The 21179-nt window shown below is 32.4% G+C and overlaps 1 protein-coding gene across 4 annotated transcripts in view; it reads left to right on the plus strand.

The window, feature by feature from the left end:
* The window catches only part of Lnpk (lunapark, ER junction formation factor), a 67735-nt gene extending 50343 nt beyond the window's left edge, over window positions 1-17392 (plus strand). For 2 of the 4 annotated variants that reach the window (XM_027946075.2, XM_071619045.1), the window contains exons 10-13: window positions 6546-6651; window positions 7824-7894; window positions 8850-9020; window positions 15833-16864. In XM_027946075.2, coding sequence (XP_027801876.1) covers window positions 6546-6651; window positions 7824-7894; window positions 8850-9020; window positions 15833-16068 — 584 coding nt within the window. In that variant the 3' untranslated portion in view covers window positions 16069-16864. Of the gene's footprint in view, window positions 1-6545; window positions 6652-7823; window positions 7895-8849; window positions 9021-10246; window positions 10330-15832 lie in introns of all 4 variants that reach the window. The other 2 variants (XM_071619047.1, XM_071619046.1) reach the window with 2 other exon arrangements.
* Window positions 17393-21179: the final 3787 nt, after the last annotated feature.

Consider the following 21179-nt stretch of genomic DNA (forward strand, 5'->3'; position numbering starts at 1 on the left):
TGGCTTATATATCCAGATTGCTTTGTGGACGTATTCACTGAAATATTCTAGCAAGTTGAATTGGTTAAATGTTTTCAAAATCTAATCTGGGGGCTGAGGTTATACTACCATTGGTAGAGTGCTCACCTAGCCTTTGTAAAAGACCCTTGGTTTAACCCCCAGCACTGAGGGAAAAAGTCTAATTTGGTATGCTTATTCAGGTTGAAATTTTGTCCACATTCAAGTTTATTTTTCAATGACAATCTTGTTCCTTTAAGATATTAATATAGTATCATTACTCTAAAGCCAGTCTTGAATACATTATAGTTTTTTGTCACAGCCATTTTGAAAGCCTTGTATTCTTGTATCACAAGACTTATTCCAAGAAGGTCCCATTTTATTTTAGTCTCCTTTGAGGTCTCTGCGTAAACCTTCATTGCTATCCACCTTACTCTTATGTTCATTATGTCTTGTTTTATAAAGACAAACATCACATTTTATTCTCTCATTTTCTTTTCAGTACCTTCTGTGTTGTCTCTCAATTCAGAATATCTCCTATAAATAATTGTTTTCAGAGGTCATAGAGTCACAATTTATGAAGTTTGAATGGTTGAATGTTTTTGAAAAAACAAACTTTTGTTTTGTTTTTTAAATAGAAAAAAGCCAAACATTTTTTTTTTTTTTGTCCACAGACTTGGGAGCCACGTACAAAATATAAGATTCCTATTACTTTTATCTAATATAAATTATTACATAAACTGTTAGTCTTCTACTCTCCACTCCCCATTAGTCTCTTGATATTATCTTATTTATTAAATATAGTATATCTCTCCATTTATTTAGGTCTTTAATTTTTCTTACCAATATTTTATAGTTTTGTGTATAGGTTTTATCCATTTTTGGGCCAAATTTACATCTAATCATTTTATATTTTTGGTGCCTTTGCAATTAATTATTTCTAATTGTTCATTGTTAGTATATAAATACTTGATTTTTATATGTTGATCTAATATCCTATAACCTTCCTAAACTCACTATTAGTTCTAGTAGATTTTGTATAGATAACAGTGTTTTCTACTTAGATAGACACATTGTCAGTGAATAAAGAAAGTCCTACTTTCCCTTTCCAATCTGGCCTTCCTTTATTTATTTCTCTTACCCTATTACTCTAGCTAGAACCTTCAATACAATCTTGAATAGAAGTGAGGAAGAGTAGACATCCTTATCTTAGTGTTGATCTTAGGGAAAGGCAATTCTTCTTTACCATTCACATTATGTTAGCTCTGTGTGTTTGCTTTTAAATAAGTATCAGGTTGAGGAAGTGCCAATTCAGTTGTTAGTAATAAGTGATGGGTTTTTAAAATACTTTTTTTTTTTGCATTTATTGAGATGTTCATATTGTGTTTGTTTTGTTTTAGCATCTGTTCATGTAGTGAATTATATTGAACATTAAATGTTCAACCACATTGCTTTCCTAGGATAGATCTCACTTGGTCCTTATGTTTTCAGTTTGCTAACATTTAGTTAAAAATGTTTATGTCAAGGTATATTGGTCTGTAATATTAATATATATATTAATATTACAGACCAATTAATAGTATTATATATATATATAAATAATTTTAATATTTTTGTCTGGTATTGGCATCAGAATAATACTAGCCTCGTAGCTCTTCTTTAGTTTTCTGGATAAGTTTGTATGGAATTGGTATTGCCTCTTCCTTAAATGTTTGGTAGAATTTACCAATTGAAGCATCGGGCTTAGTGTTTCCTTTGTGGAAAAGGATCTTCTTTCTTTTTTTTCCCCACTGAAAATTCAGTTTTTTAAAGAAAAACTGTAGAATAATATCACATGTGAACATAAGATGCAGCAGTTCTTTTTAAAAAATATTTTTAGTTGTAGACAGACATAATACCTTCATTTTATTTATTTTTATGTGGTGCTAAGGATCGAATCCAGTGCCTCACACATGCTACGCAAGTGCTCTACCACTGAGCTATTACGCCAGCCCAAGATGTAACAGATTTTTTTCCTTTTTTATTTATTCATTTTTTAAAATAAATTTTTAAAAATGTTCATATGACAGTGTAATGCATTATAATTCATATTACACATAGAGCATAATTTTTCATATCTCTGATTGTATACAAAGTATATTCACACCAATTCTTGTCTTCGTACATGTACTTTAGATAATGATGATCATCACATTCCAACATTATTTTTAACCCCAGGCCCCTCCTTTACCCTCCCACCCCTCTGTCCTATCTAGAGTTCATCTATTCTCCCTTGCTACCCCTCCCTACCCCACTATGAATCAGTCTCCTTATATCAGAGAAAACATTCATCATTTGTTTTTTTGGGATTGGCTAACTTCACTTAGCATTATCTTCTCCAACTCCATCCATTTGCCTGCAAATGCCATCATTTTATTCTCTTTTATTGTTGAGTAATATTCCATTGTGTATATATGCCACATTTTTTTAATCCATTCATGTTTTGAAGGGCATCTAGGTTGGTTCCACAGTTTAGCTATTGTGAATTGTGCTGCTATAATCATTGATGTGGCTGTGTTCCTGTAGAATGCTGTTTTTAAGTCCTTTGGGTATAGACCCATGAGAGGGATAGCTGGGTGATATGGTGGTTCCATTCCCAATTTTCCAAGTCTCCATATTGCTTTCCATATTGGCTGCACCAATTTGCAGTCCCATCAGCAGTATATGAGTGTACCTTTTTCCCCACATCCTCACCAACACTTATTTTTGTCTGTCTTCATAATAGCTGCCATTCTGACTGGAGTGAGATGAAATCTTAGAGTAGTTTTGATTTGCATTTCTGTAATTGCTAGCGATGATGAATATTTTTTCATATATTTGCTGATTGATTGTATATCATCTTCTGAGAAGTGTCTGTTCAGGTCCTTGGCCCATTTATTGATTGGGTTATTTGGGTTTTTTTGGTGTTTAGCTTTTTGAGTTCTTTATATAACCTAGAGATTAGTGCTCTGTGTGAGGGGTAAAGATTTGCTCCCAAGATGTAGGCTCTTCATTCACCTCACAGATTATTTCTTTTGCTGAGAAGAAACTTTTTAGTTTGAATCCATCCCATTTATTGATTCTTGGTTTTAATTTTTGTGCTATAGGAGTTCTTATTAAGGAAGTTGGGCCTAGACTCACATGATGGAGATTAGGGCCTGCTTTTTCTTCTATTAGATGCAGGGTCTCTGGTTTTATTCCTAGGTCCTTGATCCATTTTGAGTTGAGTTTTGTGCAAGATGTAACAATTCTTGACAAAATTTTAGCAAACCAAATAGTTTGTGTCTTTTTGAGTGAGATCTGGTAGTTTGGTAGTCTTTCAAGGAATGTTACATCTAACTTTAGAATTTATTGCCATAACGTTGTTCATAATATTTCTTTTAATATTTTTACAATCTGGAGTTATGCTGTTTCTGTCACTTCTTTTTAAAAATTTTTTTTTTGTAGTTGTAGATTGACAGAATGCCTTTATTTTATTTATTTTTATGTGGTGCTAAGGATCAAATCTAGTACCGTGTACACGTATTAGGCAAGTGCTCTACCACTGACCTACAACCACAGTTCTGTTTCTCTCACTTCTGATACAAGTGTTTTGGAATGTTTTCTCTTTCCCTCTGATTAGTCTGGCTACAAGTTTGTCAATTTATTAATCTTTTCAAGGAACCAGCTTTTATCTATTATTTTTATATATTTTATTTTATTAAAATTCTATTCTGTTTCCTTTGGGTTTCATTTGCTCTTCCTTTTTAGTTTTGTTCTTTTTTTTTTTTTTTGGTACCGGGGATTGAGCCCAGGGTGCTTCAACACTGAGCCACATCCCCAAGTCGTTTTTTATTTTGAGACAGGGTCTTTTTTGTTTGCTTGTTGTTTGAGACAGGGTCTTGCTAAGTTGCTTAGGGCCTCTCACTAAGTTGCTGAGGCTGGCTTGCGATCTTCCTGCCTCATTCTCCTGAGTCACTGGGATTACAGTCATGTGCTACCATGCCTGGCTCTTCTTTTTTAGTTTTTTAAGGTAGAAACTGAAGTTGTGAATGAAGCCAAAATCATGGATTTTGAACGTATCTTCTTAAAAACAGGTTTTAGTGTTATAAATTTTCCTTTAAGTACTACTTTAACTGTATATCAAAATTTTAAATTTTTTTTGGTTAAAATACTTTATAAAGTATTATATAAAATACTTTATAATACTTTTGATTTTTTTGCTTTGACTCCTGGGTTACTTTAGATGTAAGTTATTTAGCCTCCAAATATTTAGTGATTTTTCAAATGTTTTTCTGTTGCTGATTCCTAATTTCTGTTGTGGCCAGAAGACATATTTTGTATGCTTTGAATCTTCTTAAATATACTCTGACTTGTTTTATGTCCAGAATGTCATATATGGGTAAATGTTTTCTTGAAAAGAATATACAGTGTGTCCCTTTTAGGTAGAGCAGCAGGTATAAATGTCAGTTAGGTGAAGTTAGTAGTTGTTCAAGTGTTCTGTATTATTCCTGATTTTTTTTCCTGTCTGCTTACTTTATCAATTATTGAGAAAAATATTAATCTTCAAGTAAAATTGTGTATTTATCTATTTCTTTTTGATTTTTATCCATTCTTATAATCTGTTTCTTCATTAAGATGATATTCAGGTCACATAAATTTAATATAATGATTTATATGTTTACATGTTTGGGTTTGAGTTCAAATGTTCCATCTGAGTTTTTTTGTTTTTCCCTTCTGTTTTCTGTTACCCTTTTCTCTTTTTCCGCCTTTTTTTGGGTTAGCTTTTATAATTTCATTTAATCTTATTGGCTGTCTTATTGGTTATAATACTTTTTTGTGTTCTTTTAATGGTTGTTTTGGGGTTTGTAGTGTATATCTTTAATTTATCACAAACCCTTTCAAATGATATGATACCATTTCACATATAGTTTTGAGAATCTAACAACAATTTGCTTGTGCTTTGCTTCTCTTCTGGTCTTTGTTCTTTTATTGTTACACATTTTACTTCTATGTATATTATAATCCCATAATAAATTATTATTTTTCCTTTAAATAGTAAATTATCTTTTAAAAGGACTCAAATAATAAAAAGTGTCCTTGTTTACCCACATGGTAACCTTTGCAGATGCATCTTATTCCTTCACATAGCAGCTTTTTGTCTGTTGTCACTTTCTGTCTGCCTGATTTTTGTTGTTTCTTATAAAGTAGTTCTACTAGTGATAAATTCTTTCAGTTTTGAGTGTATATTTTATATCTATATCTGCTTGAGGTTGTCCCACAACTTGCTGATGTTTTTTTCCCTTAAAATTCTTTGTATGGTTTCTATTGCTACATCCTCAAGTTGACCAATATTTTTTTTTATGCAATACCTAAATTGCTGTTCATCTCTTTCCTGTAAAATGTTCATCCTAGACATTGTAATTTTTATTTGAAGAAGTTGAGTTTAGATGTTTTAATTTTTTTCCAGTCTCTACTTAACATACTGAATCTTTCCTCTAGATTCTCAAACGTGGAAGATAAGACAAAATAAGTTTTTTATGTTTTTGCTGACCAGTCAGCTGTCAATTTCTGGGCCAGTTTTGGTTAATTTTTCTTATTAATGGGTGTTACTTTATTGTTTATTTGCATGGCTAGTAATTTTTGATTTGGTGCCAGACAATGTAAACTTTTTTTATTCCTCCACAAAACTCTTCTGAATACTTTGCCCATTGACCTGTGTGTTACATTTTCCACTGTAGCTATTTTAATAGGCAGTAATTTTTGTCCTTGTGAGTACTGATTTCTTTCATCTTTTTGGTTGGCTCTTCTAGTCTGAGGTAGTTTCCTCACATGCATGCACTGGTCATTAATCTGCCTAGTAGTCTGGGAGACCCTCTTGAAGATCTTTAAGTATTCTATCTTTGTGCCATCTCCCTTCTTTGGTACTCTTTCACATGAACCCGAGCTGCCCTGGCTTCCCCAGAGTTCCAGTACTCTCTTCTCAACTCTGGGAACTGCTGTAACTGCTGTACTTTCTCTGGTTTTACTTTCCTTGCCGCACTTCCTGGAAACCCTGTAGGCAGTAAACTGAGGCAATTGTTGGGCATATTTTGTTTTAGTCACTAAAGAAACATTAACTTACATAGCCTGTTATCTTGTGTTTTTAATAGTCTGTTAGTTCCTATATTTTGCATAGTATTTTAGGTGGGGTGGTAAATCTTATCCTTGTTACTCTTTTAGAATATAAAATGGAAGTCTTCTAATTTATTTTTACAGGGCTTTAAGAGTTTGGGTGTGTTAAAAATTAGTTTGTACAGAATCTTACGTAGTTTTATCTCCTAATTATGTTGCTGATATAGCATATATTTAAATAGTTATTTTTGTAGTATATTATTTTTAATGAAAATTTAAGTGTTTTATAGAGATTTATAAGAATTAATATTTTACTGTTTTGTTAAAATCTTCCAAAAGAGTTCTAGCAAGCATACGTAGTTCTTGGTAATTGAATTAAATTTTATTTGTATCTTATTCATATAAATTTTATTTGTGCATATTTATTTATTTAATAGGCCTTCATCCTCCAGGTCCACCTTTGGCAAGACCCATTCTTCCCCGAGAACGAGGTGCTCTGGATAGGATTGTTGAATATTTAGTTGGTGATGGTCCACAGAACAGGTAATGTTTGCTTGGGTGGTAGATAAAGGAAGATGAAAATATTGGTATGGATGTGTGTGTATACACACAAGCTGTTATACTTTTGTGGCTCCCATTTCCTGATTTTTAGAACATAATAGAGTTTTGTATAAAATAATATGTGTTCAGTTGTGTTTTACTAGGAATTTGGACAAAGTAGTGTAAATAAGATCCATTTGTAAAAAATTGAAATTAACTCTCCCAAAAGATTAATTTTATAGAACTGGAATTCTTTCTTTGAAATGTTTAAACTTGAATCACAAAAATAATGAAAACCTGGTAGGTTGTAAAAATGGATTTTTGTAGATGTCATTACTGGACATGGTGATGGTAATGGTTTTAATGATAATGAAAATCATTTACGTGTACTTAGCACTTAAAGTTATCAAAATATTTTTCCAATTATTATCTTAATTATAACTCTAGGAAGATAGATGTGACGTGAGCAGAGCAGTTGTCTTAGCATAAACTTAAAGTATTCATTGGATAGTAGAGTAGATACAACTTTATGAGTTAATATTATCATTTTAATAGAAGATACCGGAGTTTAATGTTAACAAATAAATTATATATTATTTAGAACAGAATTACTTTGGATTGAACCAACTATTTGTTGAGTAGATGTTCAGAGAGCAGACAATATATATAGTAGATTTTTAAGTGTAACAGAAAAGTATAGGAATGATGTTGTCTAGAAGTTAACTTTGGACTAAATTACATAAAATTAAATGTATTTTTTATTGCAAGATTTCTCAGAGGTTTTAATTATATTCATTGTGAATCTTCAAGAGGGTTCCATCTTTTCCAAACATATTTGACTACAAATTTGGAAACTATGACCCCCAAGAATATACATTGGGAAACACTGGAATTTAAGTGTACTGTTATCAGATATGTTTCTGCTGACTTAATAAGGATTTCTTCACTTTATTTTTAATTTGATATATGAATTATCTTTTAAAAAGGTTGAGACTTTGGCTTAGATTAACTTAGGCTTTTAAGGAGTATTGTTTATGATATTCTAAATAGTATCTAATCTATTATAGCATGTTTAGTTGTTTTAAAATATAAATTAGCCATGATGGCTAAAATAGCCTTTCCCGTGACTTTGCCTGTTTTTGTGACTGGTATGTTTATTTTTCCTTTTGGTGTAGGTATGCTCTTATATGTCAGCAGTGTTTTTCTCATAATGGCATGGCTTTGAAGGAAGAATTTGAATACATTGGTAAGAATTATTGGGCAGTGAGACATATATTTTACTCAAGTATTTTACTCTATGCCACTTCCTATGCAATGCCATTTTATTTTAGATTTTGTCTTTGTATACATTGGCTGGGCATATTGTCTTTATTTAATACCCAGAGCAAAGCAGGGAAGACAACTAAGGTTTCTTCTTCATATAATATACAGTGACTAAGTGAGTTTTTCTCAAACTAAATGTGCTTCAGAATCACCCAAAAGTTTTTAAAAAATTATGATGCCTCGGACCCACCAACAAAGAATCCAATTTAATTGGGGTCTAAGCATCAGCATTTTCTTTCAAGTTCCCAGATGATTCTCTTGTGCAGACATGTATCAAATATTTGTTATAAATTTTGATTCTGAAATATGACATACTGCATTTTCTTGGGCAAATAAACAGGGATCTAGATTTTAGAATATCTAATGTTCTGTTGACTAGAAATACAAATTCAGTAATATATTTAAATCATTAGTAGTATAGTCTTTTCTGCTTTGGAATCAATATTCTCATTCTAATAATAATAGGAGGTATGTTTTAAAATAACTTTGTTTAGAAAACTTACCATGATGTGATTAAAATAACATGAATCTTCTGGACGTGGTGGCACACACTTGTAATCCCAGCAGCTCAGGTGGCTGAGACAGGAGGATCACAGGTTCAGAGCCAGCCTCAGCAACTTAGTGAGGCCTTAAGCAACTTTGTGAGACCCTGTCTCAAAAAATAAGAACTGTTAACGATATGGCTCAGTAGTTTATCACCCCTGGGTTCAATCCCCAGTGCCCATAAAAAATAAAAATAATAACAACATGAATTTCAAATTGTATAAATAGCTTTTGAACGGTTCTTTGTTTACAAAAGTAATCTTGTGAATTATCTGATTAGTCTTTGAACTTTCTTTGGTTTATGATTTTGCTTATTTAAAAAAAAAAATTTGCAGCTTTTCGATGTGCCTACTGTTTTTTCCTGAATCCTGCAAGAAAAACCAGACCCCAGGCTCCAAGGCTTCCAGAGTTTAGTTTTGAGAAGAGGCAGGGAGTGGAAGGTTCAAGTTCAGTTGGTCCCTTACCATCAGGAAGTATGCTTTCATCAGAGAACCAGCTCAGTGAAGGTATGAATATGTGAATTAAATTTTTTTTTGTCTCTTACTAATAATGTATGCTGTTTAACCATAATAAAAACATAATGCTTAGAGATAACAGTGGATTAATTTACCAGATTTTGCAGCATGCACATGTCAGTTTTGCTCTAATGGCCTCCTATGTAAGTGGTATGATGTGTTTCAGTTTTAAAATCCAGGTTATATTGTGATATGCAGCATATAGCACCAATTAGATAAATATTGTTTATGGAGTAAACTTTTCTAAAACTAATTTGACTGGTGATGTGTTCATGGGATCATTGAAAAATTTATCTGAGTAAATTAGATTACTAGAATTATGAAACAATTATTTATAATTATGAAATACTTTGAAAATTTGGGATTAAAGTGGTAAAGTAGATAGGTGTCTACCACTTGAATTGGTAGAAATTACTGGAAAGCAGGAAACTTTGGAATTGAAAAGTTGTGTTTGTATTTTTTGAATGACTATGTCAACAGGACTGTGTTTCATTGAAACAATTTATAGAGGTCTATGAGATTAACAGTCTTTGATATAAATTCAACCTTATTTTACAGAGACAGACTTTATCAGAACTTGTATTTTAGAATTCATCTTGCAATTCTGCTTTAGGAATTCTTGAGGAAGTTTTGTGAACATTTATATAGATCAAAGATCTGACAGTTTTATGTAAGATTTGAGAATATTTTTAGACTTTGAAGAATGAATCTAAAATATGCGTGTTGAATTAGGCTTGGCTTTTGGCTTACTAACAAATACCTAAACAAATTTCAATACAGATAGTTATGACAGAGACCTGTATACTTCCAACATCGAATCAATGCATTCATCTTCTCCAAGTCTACAACATCAACTCCAAACACATGGTCAATTTTTTTCCCCCCGCTTAAAAGTCACGCTCTGAGCTGCATGCTGTTACAAGCAAATCATCAGCCTTGCCATTGCAATCTCTTGGAACTGAAAATTAAAGGATTTCATACTGAAGATGCCTAAAGGAAAAAAATGAAGTCTTTTCCATGAGTAAACTTGCTTATGAAAGCTAAAGTGAATATTCAAAAGCCAGTAGTTGGGATTAAGAAAAGGAAGAAAAGATAAGAAAAAGCAGCACGTGAAATAAAAATCTTGATAATGGGTCCCATGCTTTATCTTCTCTGCTAAGGTCAAGATAGATAGTTAGCAAACATCCAGCTATACCTTTCCTTCTCATCTAATCTAGGAGGAACAATATCCCAGATGTCTCATTTTCTGTCTGAAATCTCCGGAATGAAGTCTAACTGGCTCAAATTCAACCCCAATAAGGTAATGGTAATAGTTGAAGATCAAACTTGAGGCAGGGTCTGAGTAGTAGTACTTCTCTACGGATTCATCAAAGTGGCTACAAGCACCTTTTTCTTCTTTGGCTATCCAGAAGATTGAAAGTTTTTTCCAAGACTCTTATTGCCATACTATGATACAGTTATGAGTTGCAAGCTGGATTTCTTAAGTAATTTCTGGAAGTATTTTTGGTGAACAAGTGAAGCTGCATTTGTTTTGAATGCCTGTGGTGTACCCTTACAATTAAATTGAACTATTAAATAAGACTATGTCATCTCAATGATTTGCTCTGTGTAGCAGCAGCTAATGTTAGCTGGGAGCTTAGAGTTTTGATTTCTAAATTTTTCAATGATGTATAAAGTTGACTGAAAAAAACTTCCTTGCTTTAATTTTTATAATTGTAAAATATTGAAATAGCTTCTTGATAGTAGCAGGAACTGTAGAGGTTAAATTATCATGTTTACAGGTGGACTCAAAAAGTAACTTTCTTCTGTCTGAACTCTTCCTTCAACAACTATCAGTAACCATTTATATGAATGATCTAAAATTAGTAGAAGAACCTTTAAAAAAATTTTTTTCCCAATCTGTGACACAAGAGTTCGAAATTGAGTTTTGTTTGGATTCTGATATTAGAAGATTTTATTTAGGATGATTCACGTGGCTCTTACAATCTTTGTATCACTCTTTAGAACAACATATGGAATTTTGGAAAGTTTTCATCAAAGAGACTTAGAAGAAATTTCTTGCATTAATTGATCATTTAAATTACTAGATAGAAGTAATTTCTAAAAGTAATCCCCCCCTGCCCCGCCAGAACTTATGTATCCAGATGCTTTGGTGACAAATAAGAAAAAAACAAGAAATTAGGGATATGGATTATCTTTTTTGTCTGGGAGCGTACTAGATATGGTATGCCAAAAAATGAACTGCTTTTAGATTCCTCAATTTCTTTTATGATTAAATGATAGTACAGTAATATTGAAATCTTTGCTAGGTAATATTAATGTGGTTTATCCTAAAGTTTTGACTTTGTTAAAAAAAATGTGCTTTCTAAGATATCTGATATGTAGCATTCTTTTTGTTAGATATGGTAATCATTAGAATACTATGTTTTTCTACATTGTTAGTATGCAAGTACGGTGACTTTTTTTTTTTTGCCAACATGTTTAAAAATTTTTAATATTGTGTTTTCATTGCTCAGTTGTGTTTGTATAGGTCTCATAAAATTATTTTAGAAGTTTTCATGTAATTACTTTAGTGGAAAACAATTTTTATTCAACTGGAATAACTTACTAATAAAACTTATGGCATCTAATCAATACTATTAAAAATAGTAAAATTTATACAAAATTAAATTCATCTTGATAATCTGGTTTCTATTTCTTTTATGCAAATACTGTTACCATTAGGTTATGTTGAATAAGGGAAAGTTCTGGTTTTAGTAGTTTTGTTATTATGCTACAGGAAATAGAACTATTTGATAATGAAAATTTTCATCAGGTCCTAAAATCTTATGCCTTTGTTTATATTTAATTATGTTCAGTTTTCTCAGAATGTAAACTTGCCTATAGTATATTCTCATATGTTTGTTTAAGACACAAAGATCTTTGGGCTGTCTTACTTTTTTTTTTTTTCTAAAACCCCTTCACATAATAGTTTAAATTGAGATCACTTCTTAATAATAAAACTTTTTAAGTTGAATACTAGCTATTTTCCCATAAGTGGTTATAATTTAATTAAATTTTATTCACTGAGTCATTGGGTTGGGCTGGGTTCTTCCTTAAATATAAAGTTGATGGTTTTCCTGAAGGCAGGAAAATCTTATAAAAACTGTCTTGTTCAAAGACAATTGTCAATTTTAATTTAATGACATTCTTTGAGTAAGTTTGTAGTTTACACATATAGTGAACACTAATATGTTAGCAAGGCAAAAATAAATGAAGGTTGTTATAATAAAATATAAAATAATCTTACTATAAATCTTCAAAGTTTAATAAATTGATATGTAATTTTAATGTGTTAGGCAAAAATAAATTAGTATTTTTAAATTTTCTTACAAAATTATTCTTTTAAGAACTAGGATAAAAACCTAAAGGCATTATGAAGTTCTTACATGTTTTTGCATGGTTTATAGATAAGGCAGTGGTATTTGTTATACAATTTTTCATTCAGTTTTATAAATTTGAGTTATCTAGCTGAGTTGAGATTTTGCCCAATTGGTTGCCAATTGTTACCATTTGGTAGAAAAAACTTCTCTCAAGAATATTGGGGGTGGGGGTGGAGGACAAGAGTGGAGAAGGAAATTCTGTAGATCATTTGTTTTTATCATACTGTGGTATAATGGTTTTTTGGCATTATAGATGTTGATGTTTCTTTGAACATTTCTTACAGATAGAATTAGGTTGGTAAGGTAGTTGTTACCAGCTCTTAGTCTTAAATTGGGCCATACAAGGAAAAGTAGTCCTGTTTTTTTAGTATGAACACAAAGACTGGTTTCTTTTTTAGTATTTTACTGCCAAATAGTAACATCTTTTATAATATATAGTTATACTAGTAAGCTATTTTTAACTACAACTTCATGAAAAAAAATATTGATTTTATTAGACTAAGTGAATGATGCCCTCCTATAGAAAATAAGTAGTTTGAGACATAAAATAGTCCTACTATTATGTCTGAGATTAATTATTAAATTAATATGAAATTTTTTGTTAATATTTTATATCTAATGCATTTAGATATTGTTTGTATGATTTCTTACAAAATGGAATTGGCTTCTAAACATCAAATACCTATCTCATTTAGAGTAACTGAAGTCTGCATTATAAGGCATGTCACATACCAACTTTTTGTAACTTTACTGTTTTCCTGCAAATCAACCTCTATTAATTTTTTGTTGCTGTGACCAAAACAACTTAGAGGAGGAAAGATTTATTTTGGCTCACTATTTCAGAGAGTTGAATCCATAGTCAGCCAGCTATATTTCTTAGGTGAAGCAGAACATCATGGTGGAAGGGCATGGCAAAGGAAAGCTGCTCAGCTCATGGCAGCTGGGAAGCAGACAGATAAGGAAGAAGGGTCTGGGAGAAGATAAATACTTCAAGACATGCACCCAGTGACCCATTTTCTTCCCACTTCCTAGTAGTCCATTCAGCTATCAGTCTTCATGATCCAGTCACTTCCTAAAAGCCTAGCTCTGAACCTTGCTTCATTGGAGACCATGATTTCAACATATGAGCTTTTGGGGGACATTTCAGTTCCAAACTATAATACAACCCCAGGGAACAAAAGTAATTATTAATGGGCTCTTGGATCATTCTCAAACCCCTCTCATTATTTCACCAATTTTTTAGTGTTCTATATGTTCTCTGAAATACACTATTGCCTGGAAATTTTGTGTGTCATGTTTTCTAATTGTGCCAGCTCATTGTATTTCTTTGAATTCATGTATTATAGACACTTAACAATTTCAGTATTATAATTCTCCTTTTGGTATTAACTGTTTTTTTATGAACCTAGAATTTTTAAATTGGCTTTGACTAGTAGAGCATGTTTTTGAAAAAAATAATATCAACACTTTAATATAATAAACCATGAACTTTGATACCTCTCCCATTTTAGTACAATATTGAGGCAGTCTGTCAGAATATGATTTTGTGTGTCCTATATTTACTTATTTACTATTGCATCCTAGATTCTGTCTTTTCCTTGTTTCACTTTGAGTGATTTTATTAGTTTATTTCAGAAGGCTTACTAAACATTTACTAAATACACTGGAAAGTTCTTGCCAAGTAGGTATTGCTCTACGGCCAGAGAGTTGTGGAAAACTATGACTCTTAAAATTCTACACTGGATTATTTTTGTGAGGGTAGATGGTTGGCAGTTCCTAAGGTTTTCTGCAGAAGAACTTGCTTGTCTTTGTAGCAAAAATAATTTGTACATGTCTATAGAGTTTCATTTGCTGTTTCTCCCTGTTTCTTGTGTGTCCTAGAGCACTCAAAAAACAAAATTTGAATAACTTGCTGCTTTTCTACATTGGAGTTTTGTTAAGATTCCCAGTGGTGCAGTGATATTATTTTAAGTTTTGTATTAAGATACAAGTAGAATTTTTATGATATTTGTCACAAGTATGATTTATGAATATGCCCCACTACTTTTTGTGATCACATGAAATTATTGTACAGTAAGATCTCATTAAGTTGAATGTCACTATCTCTGGAATTTAGGCCTTTTATTCCATATATAAAGAGGAAGAAGTTAGTTATTAATTCTGTAAACCAGAGTCCAGGGTCCATATGTTTAAGAAAATAATACTTTAAAAATATTTTTAAAGTCTTGGCATAGAGCATGTGAGAAAGGAATAATTGGTCTTTATTGAAACTGTTATGGTAAAACCATGAATTTCTAAGACTTCCATGTTAAAGTGAGTGTATATAACATAATTCTTTGTAGAACTATTCTATTTATTTAGTTTGCAAACTTTGGTTTATACCATGCAAGGAATTTAACTAGAACTTTTTGCCAATAGACTGGCCTTCCCTCCAGATTTTTTTGAATCAGTATTATTTACAATATATCATAAGGAATCTTCAATGAAGTAGAAAATTTGCTTTTTTGCTTAGCTTATGTGGTTTTAAGTGTATTTCTCTTAGCAAGAATATTAATTACTGTTTATTTCAAAAACAAAAAGAAATACCTCAAAACTAGATTTTTCTCTTTGACTTGGAAACTGGGTAGCCCAAAGCTTGTCTGCTCCTGTTATTCCTTTCCTCCATTCTGTTTTTTAAACTTTAAAGAATTAGACAGCTTAATTAATAAAATTGTTATTATTCAATTATTATTAAGAGGTTTAAATTTAATAAAACTCAAAAAGAAAATTTAAAGGGAATACATTTTTTAGGTAGAGACCAAGACAGTTTTTAAGACAAGATTGAAAAAAACAAAACAAAGAAAAACATCTGTTTTCTCTCTCTAGCATGCTAGAGAGAAATTTCAATACTAAAGACTTACCTTGCTGAGGAGAAGGGGAGACTTGGCATGCTTTTGGAGAAAAACATTGTCATACATACATATGTATGCACAATACAAATACAGAAGTACTTATTTGAACATTGCTTACAGAGTTTCTTGGGTACAGGGGAAACAGTTTCTTCAGAAAACATAACCCACAACCTGAGAACGCATACATTTGCTTGTTGGACACTTGTCCTATACTACATAATTTTGTTGGAACTTTGAGTTTTGGACATTTAACTTAAAAATGTATCTTCAGGAGTTTATTTTGTATAAAAATATGTGACGTGTGATTAGGGGCTATTCTTCAGTCATACTAACTCAAATGGTATCCTATAGAGATTTAAGTACCTCTTTTAAAAGATTGTAAGAGTAATATTAGGCCATTCTACTGTTTTCCATGTGTATGTGTACCTTTTAGTTAATTAGAGGTTTTAACATTTAGGTATTCTGAAGTCTTGAATCTTTATCTTTTCAGAACCTTTAGAAGAACAAGATATTCTAGATAATAATACAGAGCAAACAGATGACAAAATATCAGCTATAGAGCAGACGGACCAAGTGATTGAAAATGCATCTGGCTTAGAGGAACCAGAGGAGAAAGAAGAGACTGAGAATGAAGAAACCTCAATAAATGAAGCCAAATCAACAGTTCCCAGAGCTGATTCTATTTCTGATCTTGAACTAAGTGGAGAATCTTTGATGACAAAGTAGTAAATGCTTCCACGTGCCTTCAACTGGATGTTTGTAGTCTTATTGATGTCATTTATTGCTTTTTTGTGGTACTTCTTAAAAATTGTTTTGCCCCTTTAAGTATATGCTTGATATCATTTGAATTCAGATTGCCTAGCAATTTCAGTGTGTAAGAGTTATAGCTACTGGGTATTAAGAGCAACTGGTATCAGTTAATTAAGAACCTTTTGAATACATAAAGATCCACACTCTTTAGACAGCTTTTAGATATTTTTTTTTTGTCTATTCTAAAAGTTTTAAAAAAAAGCATTCTTGTTTTCTATATGTGTAACCTATAAATAATATCTATTTTGACATAGGAAGAACTTTGATTAGGAATAAGTTCTCTAATAGTGTTTGTTTTAAGGAATTAAACACAAGATTTTGAGTACTTTATCATTAAGAACGGAAATAATTTTAACTTTTGAGATATTTGCCAGTGGGGAGGAAATGTCTATTTGGGTGTTTACATTAAGTGATACGAAAGTTACAACTGTAACTACATAGGCATTGGTACGAATTCTCAAGAATGCAATTGAACAGTCAAGTGCAGTGTTTCTTTTGATGTCTTTTATTTTGCAGCTGGGCCAAAGGCACATGATGTATATAATTAGTTTATGTTTACATATTAACATATAGGAAATACATCTGCACTTGACTGTACTTGAATTCTTAGTATTATACTTGTAAAATAATGATGATATATAAGTGAATTTTGTGCTCTTGTGTGTATTTAAGGAAAATAAAGATGATCTGGCAGCAGTTTGTTTTTGTTAAATATCTGGACTTCAAATAGTGTTTTGGTAGATGACTTGGCTATCTGAAAAATCCTAGATGGAAGAGTTCACAGTATGATGTATATATTCTGCTTAGAACAAATTATTAAGCATTTCTTCAGACTTGTTGCCTTTCAGGTTCAGAGAAATAATGACATTTATAGTTTCTAATCAGAGGTTAGGTTTTTCTGATTCAGGAACACATTAGGCCATTCGTAGGTTTTAACTTTGAGAGACAAGAATGTTTTGCGTGAATAGCGATTAACTAATTGCTGATAATTCATTCAATTAAATATGTGCACTAAGCATCAAGTAGGAAAAAACTTTGACCCAGAATGAAAATACTTGGGCCTTAAATACAGTGTGATTATCTGTTACAGCTTCCTTTTAACCTTTCTTCTCCAGTATACAAAAAAAATTGAAATCAAATTATTATGCCAAAGGGAGGAATATAAGAATATGTGTGTATGGCTAATGTTTTGGTTGTACATGGTATTAAAATTGAATAAAACTTTTTGTATTATTTAAAATTTATTTTTATGATTTAATATCTCATATCTGACAGGTATTTCTAATGAACCAAATCTGTTAATGGTCTGAGGCATTTTAGTATAGTGGACACAGTTTTCATACACATGGAACTGGACTTAAATTCTAGCTCTGTAATCTTGGGCAAGTCATCTAAACTCTGTGCAACTGTTTTCTCACCTTTAAAATGGGAAGAATAATGCCTATTTTTCAGAGATATTGGGTTGATAAAAATAATTTATATTATATGGTTAACTCACTGTCTGATAACTAATAGGTATTTCTTCCTCTGTGATACTGGGGATTGAAAGAACCCAGGTACTCTACCACTGAACTATATCCCCACCCCACCCTTTTTTTTTTTTTTTTTAATTTTTATTTTGAGAAAGGGTCTTGCTAAGTCGCCAAGGCTGGCCTTGAATTTGTAATCCTCTTGCCTTGGCCTACTGAGTAACTGAGATTACAGATGAGCACCACCTTCCCCAGCTAATTAACAGGTATTAAGTAAATGGTAGTATTCATTATTATTGATATCCTCATGAAATATGAAAGGAAGGGCCATAAATTCTTTCTCTGGCAGATAAAGAAATTAGAAAGTAATATGCATACAATTTAATAGCTCAGGATGAAGCCAGAGTTTCTGCATTAACTTTTCTTCATTGTGTGTGTATATGTGTATAAATACAGATTCAAGAAATAGGAAACCCAAACTATGGAATATAATCTTTTAACAATGAATTTCACCGGTTTTTTGGTGTGCTATTGGCTCATGTGCATTTTATTAGCACCTTGCAGAGTCTTGTTATAAAATATTCAAATTGTGATGTACATTGCTTGAAAATGAGTAACGCAGAGAAATGTAGGTAATGATAGAATCAAGCAGATAGTATGAGAAATATTTTTAAAAAGAAATATGGAAGATTAAAAAGGACATTAGAAAAACATGCAGCATATGATTGTGTAGTATCTTTTAAAATAGAAAAGTTTACTCTGATATTGCAACAGACAATGTTTGAAAGAGTATAACATCTCATTTCTGATTGTTAAGACTGTATACATATAGAGGAAAACCAAACCATTAAGTTCTGTCAGCCAGAATGATCTTAATCTTATTTATAAACGTTCAATAGGTCATTATCTAAACTCTTCTCACCATGTCCTTAGTGTGATCTACAAATGAGGTCTGGCTTTTTTCTTCTTTCTACTCCCATTCGTGCACTATAGCCACATTGCCACCTCCTTTGAATTTTCTGGCCATGCTAAAACCGTCCCTGCTCTAAGTCTCAGCTTAATTTTCCCTCCTCAGAAAGCCTCCTAAACTTCTTATCTGAAAACTCCCTTTACTGACATATCATGTTATTCTGTCTTTACCCACTGTCCCTGTCACAATTTCTAACTATTTTATTTGCTGATCATTTACTCTCATCTTTACATCATAAAGTCAGTATATGCAGGGTTCTTTTCTTACTCATATCTGTATCTTCAGAGCCTGGCATAATGCTTGACACATTTATTATATGAAATGAATAACTTTGCTGTTAAATCCAATGAGAACTTTCAGTTCTTAACTAATTTCACTGTTGGGCAGATATATTGTAGAGCACTTCCTCTTTTTTGAAACACCTTTCCCCCCCCTTTTGGCTTTTGACGTATCCTACTACTGTTTTACTCTTTGACCTCTAGCTCTCAATGTCTCCTTGCTGTTCCCTAGGATCTACCTTTCGTCATTTCTTCACTGCATATTCTTTGTGTAGGAGCTTTCATCAGTGCCCATTACCGTCTGTCTCTTTGAATGTCAGATCTTTAGCCTGGTCTATTTTCTTCACTTCATAGTATGTATTCACTCACCTATTGGCATGCCTCTAACAATTTATTAAAAAAATGAACACTGTCTTCTTCAAGACTTCTGTGTTTCTCTCATTATCTTAGCCAGAAACTAGAGTAGGTAGGTACACTCATCCCTTTTTCCTATGTTCAAACTGTTCTTGTTGCCTGAACATCAGACATCTATACCATAAACATCATTTCTCCATACCATTCACATTGCATTAATAATTATAATAAACATTTGCATTCTCATTCAGCCTGACAACATGATACTACTTTGTATTATTTTATTCTTTGGCAACTATCCTGTGAAGATTTTTATCTCTGGATTATAGAAAATGGGTGTAGAGAGAGTAAGCAACTTGCTCAAAATTATACACCTGGTAAGTGGACAATCCAGGATTTCAATGTAGGCAAATGACCTCAGAGGTACTTTATTTTTTATTTGATATTGGGAACCAAACCCAGGGTGTTTCACAGGCCAAGCACATGCTCTGCCACTGAACCACCTCCTAGCCCTTGGAGGCCTTACTCTTAATGTCCATTGTACTGCCTTCTAATTCATGCCCCTCCTCATCTCAGGTTACCAAAGCTGCCTCTTAATGGTTTCCCTAACTTCAATCTTGCCCACTTGCTATTTGTTCTCTGCACGGTAGCCTAAAGTGTTTTGTTTTTGGTTTTGGTACTGGGAATTGAACTCAGGGGCACTCAACCACTGAGCCACATTCCCAGCCCTGTTTTGTATTTTATTTAGAGACAGGGTCTCACTGAGTTGCTTAGCATCTTGCTTTTGCTAAGGCTTGCTTTGAACTCGCAATTCTCCTGCCTTAGCCTCCCGAGGGGCTGGGATTACAGGCATACGCCACCTGGCCCAGCTGAATGAGTTTTCAAAAATGGAAATGAATTATGCTACACCATTGCTTAGACACTTTGATTCCTCATGTTCTTGGGATGAAGTCCAAACTTACTAATATAGCCTACAAAGCCCTGGGTAATTTTGCTCCTAGTTACCTCTACAACCACTGCCATCATTACCTCCCCTCCACCACACACATACACTTTGTATTTAACTATAATAATGTTTTTTGTGCTTTGGTTTTGCAACGTTTTCCTATCTTGTAGCCTCCATACATCCCTTTCTTGGTCTGAGATACATATTCCTACCCATGTAGATACTGGCAGCATTCAATAAACAGTTGTTGACTTTGAATAGCTCCAGTTAGAAATCAAATTTGGATGGTGCTGGGGTTGTGGTTCAGTGGTAGAGCAATTGCCTGGTACATATGAGACACTGGGTTTGATCCTCAGTACCACATAAAAGGAAAAAAAAATAGAGGTATTGTGCCTATCTACAACTTAAAAATATATATTAAAAAGAAATCAAGTTTGGAAATTTTGTGACTGCTTAAGCTATGCTTTTTATTCTTGAAATTGGTATTTCTCATCACGCATTTATTATATGCATTAGACATATTTGATATTATTATGGAGAACGTAATTGAATCAGCATGGGCAACTTTCAGCCGGTGCACGTGTGTGAGAGAATTATGGTTTTTATAAAATATTGTTTTATAAATGCTAAATGACGTATACAGTGGCCACCTCAACCAAGCCAGAACTCAGATCTCAATGCAGGATGTTTTATATTGATTCACTATTTTATTTTTTGTTGTACTGGGGTTTGGATCCAGGGCCTCATACATGCTAGGCAAGAGCTCTAGCACTGAGCTATGCCTTCACCCCTTTTTATTTTATATTGAGAGAGGGTCTCACTAAATTGCCCAGGCTGGCCTCAAACTTGAGATTCTCCTGCCTAACACTCTCCAAAGTAGCTGGGATTATAGTTGTGCACCATCACACCCAACTTGAAACACTAATTTTATACTGTCTTTCAATACCAGTGTTAGAATTTAAAATTGCTTTAATATATAACCAGTTTACTTCTATTTCCAGCTGATGGTA

This window comes from Marmota flaviventris, chromosome 11 (assembly GCF_047511675.1).
Source record: "Marmota flaviventris isolate mMarFla1 chromosome 11, mMarFla1.hap1, whole genome shotgun sequence".
NCBI lineage: Eukaryota > Metazoa > Chordata > Mammalia > Rodentia > Sciuridae > Marmota > Marmota flaviventris.